Source organism: Nuphar pumila, chromosome 4 (genome assembly GCF_984573655.1).
Source record: "Nuphar pumila chromosome 4, dmNupPumi1.hap1.1, whole genome shotgun sequence".
Taxonomy (NCBI): Eukaryota; Viridiplantae; Streptophyta; class Magnoliopsida; order Nymphaeales; family Nymphaeaceae; genus Nuphar; species Nuphar pumila.
In genome coordinates, this window is record NC_143252.1 from 4,397,954 (window position 1) to 4,408,844 (window position 10,891).

General features: G+C 41.1%; 1 protein-coding gene and 1 pseudogene across 1 annotated transcript; one reads left to right on the plus strand and one right to left on the minus strand.

Moving 5' to 3' along the window:
- The first annotated feature begins 1,104 nt into the window (after window positions 1-1,104).
- On the plus strand, window positions 1,105-3,581 carry LOC149839118 (condensin-2 complex subunit CAP-D3-like). The gene is made up of 5 exons (XM_090003934.1): window positions 1,105-1,232; window positions 1,953-2,068; window positions 2,167-2,284; window positions 2,376-2,550; window positions 2,865-3,581. Exons 1-5 carry the CDS (start codon window positions 1,105-1,107, stop codon window positions 3,579-3,581), a joined length of 1,254 nt encoding a protein of 417 aa, XP_089860060.1.
- Window positions 3,582-4,763: 1,182 nt separating this feature from the next.
- LOC149839119 (chaperone protein dnaJ 49 pseudogene) lies at window positions 4,764-5,135 on the minus strand (annotated as a pseudogene).
- Between the last annotated feature and the right edge of the window lie 5,756 nt (window positions 5,136-10,891).

Genomic DNA, 10,891 nt, shown 5'->3' on the forward strand with positions numbered 1-10,891 from the left:
TAGTAAGGGTATTGGGTTTGATTGGTGTAATACTGGGATGATTCACCCGATTGGAGCTGAATCGGGTCAAGACCTAAGCTATTCGTCGGACCCAGAATGGGATAGGTAGGATCATGGATCGAGTTGTGGTGTGAGAAGGCCTGGTTTGAACTCGATCCTTGATCCATAAAAAGATGAGTTTGGTTTTGACCTGGCTCAAATTCAAACTGGAGCTTCGTTCGGGTCCGATATAGGTTTGGGTCGGTACTTGATCCATTTTGGGGCTCAAAATTAGGGGTTTGGGTCTGATTCGGGGCGAACCGCGAACCGAACCCAACTGGATAGGTCGGGTATGGGGTTTCGAGACTCGGACCCGCTCCATGGGACCCAAAGGATGGTCCCTGAGATCCGGGTCTGGGTCCCGCTGTCACAAAGTCCGGTTCGGACCCTCTCGGGTTCGGACCCATCCACAGGGGTCCCCCTGCTCCCCCTGCACACTGGTGGTCGGCAGCAACGCTCCCACGTGCAGGCTCGGGGAAGGGGATCGTCTGCCCCGGCTTGGACTGACGCAACTGCACCAGCAGCCTGGCCAAGGGGCCACGCTCGGGCCCGGCAGACCGTGCCTGGCTTGCGGACCCGTGATCGTGGTCGGGCCTGCGCATTCAGGCCAACGTTGGAGGGTCCGTCAACGACCACTTGGGTCGGTGAATGACGCCACTCGCTGGATCTGCAGCGAGAATCGTGACTGTGTTCGAAAGAGGTACCGGTTGTGAAGAGTGGATGCGACCCACATCCCTGTGCAAGGCCACCTCGATGCCCTCACATATCGCAGCACGTTGCAAGTTTAGTTGGGTTGGATTAATGGCTGCGGCATCTGCAGGATTGACTGCACCCTCGCCTAACTTGTTCGCTTGTATTGTGTGCACTTCTACCGGCGATTCAAGAACGACAATCCGCTCCTCGATCCCATCCATGCGTTTCGACATGTCGGCTACGCCTTTGCTTACGCGTAGAAGATTTTCTTGGATCTTGGTCATCATGTCTATCATCCACATCATCGGATCCTCGTTGCCGGTTTCCTCCCGCTCTTTCCCGCTTGTAGGATCGTTCCTCGCTTCTTGCACCATGTCGTTGACGAAGGAGGAGGGTTGGGGCTCTGATACCACTTTGATGCAGCAAGGGAACCGAAGCCTTCACGTAATGGGTGCCGACGTCGAAATTCGTTGGTGCAGTGAGGGAATCGACGTTGTCCTGTTAATGGATTGACGTTGGGCTGCTCCTTCCAATGCACGATCGTGCATCACACAATGACCCAATGGCAACGTTGAAACAAAGACTTGGATCAATTTGATCCAATCAGCAGTTATTATAAGATTGGAAATGATTACAATGAAAAGAAAACAAATAACTAGCAAAATGAACAAATGAGGCTGGAATGAAAGAAGGGCAAAAAACTCAGAAATGAAAGTAGCGTCTGAATGAGACCGAAAGAGAAAGCTCAGAAAAATTCCAATATGCTTCCCCACGCAACCCTAGAATAGGATATTTAAAAGGGATCAACTGGATCCGGGTCTCGGGTCTGTTTGCTGCTGGACCTGGGACGCCCGGGCCTGTGCTCATCTGGAGTAGGTACGCAGGGGTACATCATCCCTGCGTCTTGGTACCATGATCTGGGTCGGATCCATTACGCGGGTTTGATCCTCGATCCCATAGTGCAGGTCCGGTCCCCTACCTGGGTCAGGCTGTATGGATCTGGGTCGATCCTGCTCTGCATCATGTTCCCTATTATCAGTATCACATAAGTAGATATGATGTGGGAGTAAAAATGGAGGTATCCTGTGACATGGCTCTGGTTTGTGCATTAAGTGGTCATGTTCATTAACCCATGTGAAAAATTGGTTTTGCTTGTGAGATTATTAGGCAGGTTAAGGTTGTCTTTTCCTCTAAGATAGTTTGCTAATGTTTTCGTGCAGAGGGACTATGTCAAGTGGAGGGGGGGTCCTGTTCCATCGATTTCTTCTAGCTTTGGTTGATGAATCAGAGAAGATCCGGACACTAGCTGATTTCCTTTTCAGCAGCTTCTTGAAAAGTGAGGCTCATATGCATCATTTTACTCAAATCTACGAGAATTTTTATAACCAAATGGAAGCTAATGCTGTCTGAATTTGGAATGGTGTATGCGTGCAGCTAAGGCACCACTTTTGGCTTACAACAGCTTCCTTGAAGCTATTTTCTTGCTGAATGGTTGCAAGGCCCATTCTGGGCACACTGAATCACAGGCTGGACATCGTCTTTTCACTTTAAGGTTGATTTTGTAGCCATATTTCTACTCATGCTCCAGTCAGTTGGACTATTACTGAAGGATTTTGTGTTTATGTGATTTTTTTTTCTTGCAGAGGAACCGACAATAAATCCCAGTCACAAAGAATGCACATATACACATCCTTACTTAAAGAAATGGCCCCGGAGCAACTCTTGGCAACTTCAGCAAAGCTCTGTGCAGAGATCTTGGCTGCTGCTGCTGATGGCTTGCTTAATCTGAATGACCCTGCAGCACAGTCTGTTTTAAAGGTACTCAAAAGGATGACCTTATACTGCTACCATGAAACACCAGGGTTGCAACTGGGGCAAGTAGCAAAATGGGTCATACAAGTTGAGGCAATCAATCAAATCAAATTAATGTAGATCACCTTGATCAGTTCAACCTGTCTTGCTAAAGGAATAGTTTGCACTTGCCTGAGTGTTTTCAAAACCTTATTCACATTGAATCTTGTGTCTATTATCAAATTTTCCTTTTCAGATTGAACATCTAGAATTTATGCAGTTTTCAAGTCCTCAATATGCTCTATGACCTTCACATTAGCAACTAAGAGTTTTCTTGGTAGGATGCTCTGCAAATATTGGCCTGCAAAGAAATGAGAATTCAGCCGAACCGTGGTGTAGCATCGGCAGCTGATGCAACAGAGATGGACGAAGGAGGGAATAACAATGGAGCATTTGCGGCAGCTAGAGGTCGGGTTGTCAGTCAAGTGGCAAAGAAGAACCTAGTTCAGAATGCAATTCCGATATTCATAGAGCTGAAGAGGTTGTTGGAGAGTGAGAACAGCCCCCTCACAGGCTGTCTGATGGAGTGCCTGCGAATGATCCTCAAGGAGTATAAAAATGAGATTGAGGAGATATTGGTTGCAGATAAGCAGCTACAGAAGGAGCTCATCTATGATATCCAAAAGTCTGAAGCAGCTAGGGCGAAGTCTGCTGTTTCAGAGGCAGTGGCCAGTATCCCAAGATCCCTCAGTCACCACTCTCCTGCTGACGGTGTTGCGGAGGCAGCTGCTGCATCTGGTGGTTCTGTTGCACATTTTAGAAGTGGCAGTGCTAGCAGGGTTGTATCTGCTGCAGTGGCTGATATAGCTGCTTCTGCAACAGCTGGTGCGGTACTTAAGGATGTCAGCAATGAGGTGCCCACCCCACCACTTCATTCAATGAGCATGCCTAAGGTCAAGACAGTCTTGGGGACGAATGCTAGTGGAGGTCGTGCATCTGCTGTATTGGAGTCCTTGAAGAGAAGAGAGACTTTTAGTGATTCAGATGGTGATGGCTAGTCTTATAAACAGTCACGGCCTTAAGCTATCTTGCTAATAACTGTAAATTTTCTGCTCCGTTGTCTGTATCATATAATTTTAAGCTTCCAATGCTTAAATAAGCAAGCATATTCCTTGGTCCTACACTTCCACAATGAAAAGCAAAAGCCCATCACAGAGCCAACACCTTGCAGTATTCATGATCATTGACCATTTATAACCAAATAAATCACGAAGGATCCATAACGCTGAATTTTCAGATAATACAAACCTCTTAGATGCAAAGAAGGGCTCTCAAATACCTAAGATTCAACTAATATATAAGTTCAATCTTTTTTAACTTTTTTTATATCAGACCCTAAAGATGCCATCTGAATGGTTGGTTAGTGCAAGAGGGTGTTGGTCCTGTTGGATCATGTTTTTGCGACATGTAAGCATGGTTTTCAAGGGCTTCAAAAATCCATGGCCCACAATGTACGAAAAAACAATTACTGAAGCCAAGGCAACATAACAATATGTGTTAGCCATACAAAAAACAGAAAGCGAGAGAGAGAGAGAGAGAGAGAGAGAGAGAGAGAGAGAGAGAGAGAGAAGGTAGAAGGTTTAGTACTTCACTCGTCTCTTCAACTAAGCCAAGTTAATATTGGGCAACTGAGACAACTATGAGTCATTGAGAGACAACGCATGTTAAACCAAGAAGGTAAACTTCTTGTTTGTTCAGATCCAACATCTAAAGCAGCAGCAGCAGCAGCAAAGCTGTTAAACCAAGAAGACGTATAAAACCCAAAATATATAGACTTCTTTCGTGTATATCAAGTAAAAAAGACTAACAAATATTTACCAACATGAAAAAGAAGCTACACCTTTGATAGAAACCAGAGTAATTGACAGAACGGAGAAACATGAGAAAAAACAAAGTTTTTTTTAAAGGCAAGCTGGGGTTAGGCAGACCCCTACCAAATAACTCTTAAAACATATGGCAGATGGATTCGAACCTGGGCTTCCAGCTTGGCACTGGACCCCGCTTACCACATGGGATACAACCTCGGTGGTGAAATAGCAAAGTTATCACAAAGGGAGAAGCAGTTCCATGTGACAATACCGTGCAAGAATGCTCTTATAATCCCTCACAATATGGTCTTCTAGATTTGCTCTAGACAAGCTTCCGGGCGGGAAATCTCCATCAAATTCCGGCGACCTGACTTAGAATTTGATTCCATGTTTTTCGGTGACTTTTGGAACCTGATTTGCAAATGTCTTCTGCAGAGAATACTCTGGCTCCGAAAATGGCAAGTAAGCAAACAAGATGATAACAAGAATGGGCAAAATTTGTACGATTGTCATGAAACTGAAACCAGCACCAGCTTCACTTCCCCTTTGCTCCCTTACCATGTGTCTGGCCCTATAAATGTTTGAAGTATGAAACATTTCTGCTTGCGAACCAAAGAAGAACGATCTAAAAATCTCGTCGGGATCGATATTCTCATCGAAAAAGTCATGCCTAGTTCTTCTTCTTCTCCTCCTCCTCCCCATTTGGTGCTGCTGGCTGAATTCAAAATCCTCAACCAATCCCATTTGGTCTTACTGCCTCCTGGATTCATCGTCACTCGAGCACTTGGAAGCTTTTGAAACAATCTTGAATGCCTCTTCCGAGCCGGGGGGCCTTGTTTTTATCAGGATGAATCTTGAGCGACAATCTGCGGTAAGCTTTCCGGATTTCCTCCGCACAACAGGACTTCTCAATGCCAAGAATCTCGTAGTAGTCCTCGCTTCTCTTGATCTGCCGAATCAACGCAACATGCTCCTCGTTGGAATCACGGTTCCGGTTCGAAGAATCGGCGAAAACTTTCTTTTCTTTCTGATTTGAATTCAGATCTGATTCGGAATCATGAGTTTCTCCGGGAATTGCTTCTGCAGAAACCTCAGAATCATGATTCGCGATCTCGCAGGCTGCGGCTAAAGGATCATCAACCTGCAGATTACCATCAAGGCGCCGTGCAATCCTAATGAATTTCAATGCGCGGGATTTGTCGCCGGAAGTTATTGCCGCTTTCTCGATGCCGATGCATCTCGATATTTCGATCTCGATTCCTATACTAACTATGCACTTAATGATCAAATTTTGAGATACCCCATCAAATTGAAGAGCACCAAAATTCAGTAGAATTGGGGAAAATCAGAGAGAATTCCAAACACCCAATTACAGTAGAACGCACCCATTAAAGCTTAACTTTGGAGATCTGCCCTTTCTTACTAACTTTATTGAATTAATAGATCTGTTTTGCCGAAATTAAAAACTAATAATAATCATGGAATTGACTCCATGATCATATTAGTTCATTCTATACAGGACCAAAATATAATAGAGTTATCTACATTATCATTATGTTATGAGAAGGGGTCATTCTAATGTAAATAGATACCATATGAATTAAAAGCTTCATTATAAGTCTTAGTATAATAAATTTTAGTGAGAAGTCAGATCTTACGTGACAATGAAGTTGTCATATTTTTCTTAAATAACAACAAACGTCGACATATGAAGTTAAAGAAATTTGTTGTTAAAAAAAAGATTGAAAATCATCTATTATGTATTTGATACAATTAGTATAAAAGAAATAATTATGATTTCCTTTACTAAAAAGCTAGCATCGAGATTATATTCTCAACATGTAAAGGAGATATGTCTGTTTGATTCCTTGTGATATATGATAATATATTATGGTTATATGTAATCACATTTGTAAAGCTAAATTGATTCTTTGTAGCTTTGTATATTGTTGATTCTGCATAAAAGATATCTCATTTTAATAGAGAGTAGCAGAATAACAATATTAAAAAACCAATAGAATGTGTTAGAGACTAACCTATTCATAAAAGTAATTTCAACATACTAAAACACTAAAAATGAATTATATTGTAGTGTATGAAAATATGATATTTCATAAAGAAATATTCATCTACATGACTTGTATGATTTATTCTTGTGATACAAGATAGCATGTGAACCCACATGAAAAATTAAATCAAGATAATAGTAAAACTCTAATGAAGTGTTTTTCCATATTAATGGGTCAAGTGGGAGAATGTTGAAATATGGATCGTATCCAACCTAATGTGACCTGGTTTAACATGGGTACATCATGAGACAACATGACTCATGGGAGTTACAGGGCAGTTATTGCAACTGCCCATGCAGGGTAATCCCTGACTGTGGTAACCTCATACTATAGCCTCTCACTATAGGCTTCTCTCAGAAGTCTATAAGAAGGGGTCTGGTTGCTTGATGACAACAACCAAGGGGTGTCCTCTTTCTCTTATTTGGGTTCAGGGTCCTACTCACCATCGACTTGATGGCTTGGGCTCATCATGAGCGTCGATAGGATGAGGAGAACATCGAGCACCCTTGTACACTAGTTTTATCCATGGCGTCTACCAGTATATATTCTTGCTTTTACATTTCGATTCTATTTTGTAGAATGCCAACACCGACACTTGCACAAAGAGGAAGGAGATGGAAGTTCTCATGGACTTTCAACTCCAACCGATGGTGATAATCGAAGTGGAGAATGACATATCCTACCTACAAGACGTGATCTATGATAATATCATCAAATTCTACCCAGATCTCTATCTTATTCGGTGGAGAAATGCCCCAAGAGACCAGTTGTCGAACCCAACAAAGAAAAGGAATCCACGTAGGGTGGGTACAAGTTCAAGTATCACGGTGGATTCAAAAGTGCCCCACCAAAACACCAGAATGACAACCTCACCAATGTCTTGCAAGGAAAAGAAGAATCCCAACATGGGAACAATCTAGGGCCCCTCACCAGAATCACTCTGAAGAAGGATGAAGAAAGAAGCCCCTCCACAACAAAAGATCCAGACTCCCCTCAAGGTCTGCTGATCATGGCACCAAAAGGACTAACATCGTCCATCTCTCAAAAGAATGACCCTCACACTTGGATAAGTGGGCCAAGTCTTCTCTAGAGAATATACCCGGCAGAGTTGCAAAAATTGTCAAAGAGCTCGATCGATTCAAGCAAACAGCTGGTAGAAAGAGGGAACCTTGACACTCTCTCAGGGACTTCAACTCTAAGATGAGCACAAATGGCTGAAGGAAGGAGACTATAATACTACCTTTTTTTTTGCTCTTTGTTCAATCAAAATATCAAGATGAATCATATTAACTCTTTGATCTTAAAAGATGGCTAAGAGACTCATCATCATGAGACTAAAAAAGGAAGCGGTGAATTTCTAATCAAATCTATTTAAAAAAACTCTAGTTGCCATCTCCTCTTTTGAAGGGGAGAGAGATCCCAAAGTTAGTGACTTCGAAAATGTGATATTGGCCAAGGAGATCTCTGTTGAGGAAATCAAAGTCACAATTTTCGATCTTGACCCTAGTTTTTTCTTCCAAAAGTTCTGGTGTTATTAAAAGCTTCTTTCACACGAGTAAGCTGGGTTAAGTGCACTAATATAGCACTCATCCTCAAGGTTGAAGGAGCCAACTGATTGTCCCTTTTTCGCCTAATCAATTTATGCAATTTCATCTACAAAATCAAGTATCTTCATGGTGCATGAAATAACAGACTTCATGTTTTTCAGCAAAAAATGAGTTATTTTTAAGACAGATTTGGCAAAAGCGTGTGATAGGGTAGACTAAGATTTTTTGGAAGAAACCCTTTTTTTTTCAACAAAAGTTGGACGGAAAAGATTATGATATATGTTAGAACCTCATCATATGTAGTTATCATAAATGGGGAGGCCACTGATCAATTTTGGGGCAACAAGAGCATCCGACAAGGCGATCAGATATCCTTGTATTTGTTTCTTTTGGTGATGGAAAGGTTGACAAGGCACTTAAATCTCGCTCGAGGCTTCCTAAAACCAGTTACTATAGAGGATTGGGAATGACACCAATCTTTCTACGCAAATGATGTTCTATTCTTCGCAAGAGATTATGGTCACTTTATCAACCATTTACTGAATAGTTTGAATCTCTTCAAATCTGTGTCAGGCTTGTAGATTAGTAAGGAAAAGTCAATTTTTTTAACCTCCAACATTTTCCTTAGCATGGAGAGACTCATCTCTCAATGGTGCGGCCAAAAAGTTAAAAAGCTACCAATCATTTACCTCGGTCTCCCTTAATTTAGAGGTTGGTTATGCAAAGCATTTTGTGAACCCTTGGTAAACAAGTTCCGAATGAAGATGAAGAGTTGGCATGGGAAACTTGTTTTGATGGCAGCAAGGGTGGTACTCATTCAATCAGTTCCTCTGTCCTTTCCTTTTTTTTAGATGGCTGCCTTTCTTCCCGATTTCATCATTTCTGCATTGTTTAAAATCACCACAAACTTCCTTTGGAAAGGGACAATGAGAGTGAAGCACGCCCAGCTTGTGAGCTGGGATAAAATTTGTAAACCTCGAAAGGAGGGTGGCATAGCCCTTCCGAATTCTAAAGAGCTTAACATTGTTTGTCTGGCGACCTTAGCATGAAAAGTTGCAAACCATCTAAATTCTCCTTGGGTAAAGCTGGTTTGCCAAAAATATCTCTGCTTGAAATCTCTTTGGGTCTAATTTTCTGCAAAGTGAGATTCCCACTGATGGAAGGTAGTAAAGCAGGGAGATAGGAGAGGCTCCCAAGTAAAATTTTGGTTTGATCCATTGTAACGACCCAAACCGGGGTCTCTCGAGCTCAGATTCGTGGATGTTAGTTCCCAAAGGAAAATTTTCATAATAACCTAAAAAACATGCTAGAAAATTTTGTTTTTCATAAGAATCAAATATCCATACATCCATCAATAATAACTGTTACCATCCAAAATTGTCACAATTACATGAGCATAATAAATAGAAAATATAAACTGAATAATACTTCAAGTGCGGTGAAGTCTGATAGTAGTTGAGTTCAAAGTCCATGATTAACTTCTTCTGTTGGTAGTAGTCCCTGAACCTACAATTATAACCAAGAGAGGTTGTGAGTCTAAAACTCAGTAAGTTTTTATTTATAAATTAGATACAACCGTTACAACTATAGTGAGCTATAAACTCTTAATCTTAGTTTAATTTGCTAACTAAACACACATGTTGTTTATCGATTTTACTCCTTTTATCATTCTGTATCATCATTCTTAAAGTATACATTCACATTCTACTCTAATCGATTATTCCAGAAATAGTCTTCTTGGGCATAGCAACCCATGTAGACAACTTAGAATTTACGACGTTAGCCAAACATATGAACTATTCACAACAATATAGTCTAAACAGACTCAGACTATGAACACAAGTGTTGCAGCTGCTCGCCGGTTGCAAGCTGGGAGCCAGAAAGTGCTCATCGATAACTAGTCAAAGAGCTCGAGAGACTATACCTGCCCCCAAGGTACTCGAGAAGCTATACATGCCCCTAAGGTATCGAGAAGCTATACATGCCCCCAAGGTTTTGTGGTTTATGCTACATCCTACATGTATCTAGTGGGCAATATTTTAACCCCTATGGGTCACCTATAAATTTTTGAGCAAATCCCAAGGTACAAATGAAGTACACACTTCAAACAATGCCCTAGACTATGCCTCACCTAGTAGAGTTCCTTATCATGCTTTGTGTTGTTATCCTATGCACATTATTCTTTCAACTTTCGTTTATTAAAGTTAGTGTCTTATACAATCATTAATGTATGTTCACTAACTACTTTTAACATGTATACATATATCGTATATTTAAGGATAACATTCTACTCTAGAGTTCACTCGCTAAGTCACGACACTAACAATGCCCTCCCAAGGCATAAGTGTGACCTTCTTAGGACAGATCCTATCCCAAAACTCTGGAACCCTATACTCATTTCTTAAAGTCATACATCAACCTTTAACAACATTTTACATGCAGAAATGCCATGATTACCTTCACAAATGATACATTCATAATTTAAATTATGTCAAGAAACATGTAGCATATATCATCATATTTAAGCATCATACCGAACGTCAAGGTTATGGATTCCTAAGTATGTTAAACAATTGTTCTATTCAAAATAAAATAAAACTAGCACACTTAAAACCCAAAGAATCATATTGCAGGATACCTAAACTAATCAGCATGTATTTTATTTAACTAAAGAGAAATTTGCAAATATTCACCTACTTAGAATGCTGAAATTCCAAATCCAAAGAATAAGTTTAGTCTTCTTGCAAGTTCTGATATAAAATAGACAAAATTTTGTATCATCATTTAAAGTCTTGTCTTCGTAAAAAATTATAAAAATATTCCTAAGCTTTAATACCAAACTCTGACTCAGTTTTCTCAGAGTTTGTCATCATATTCCCTGCTA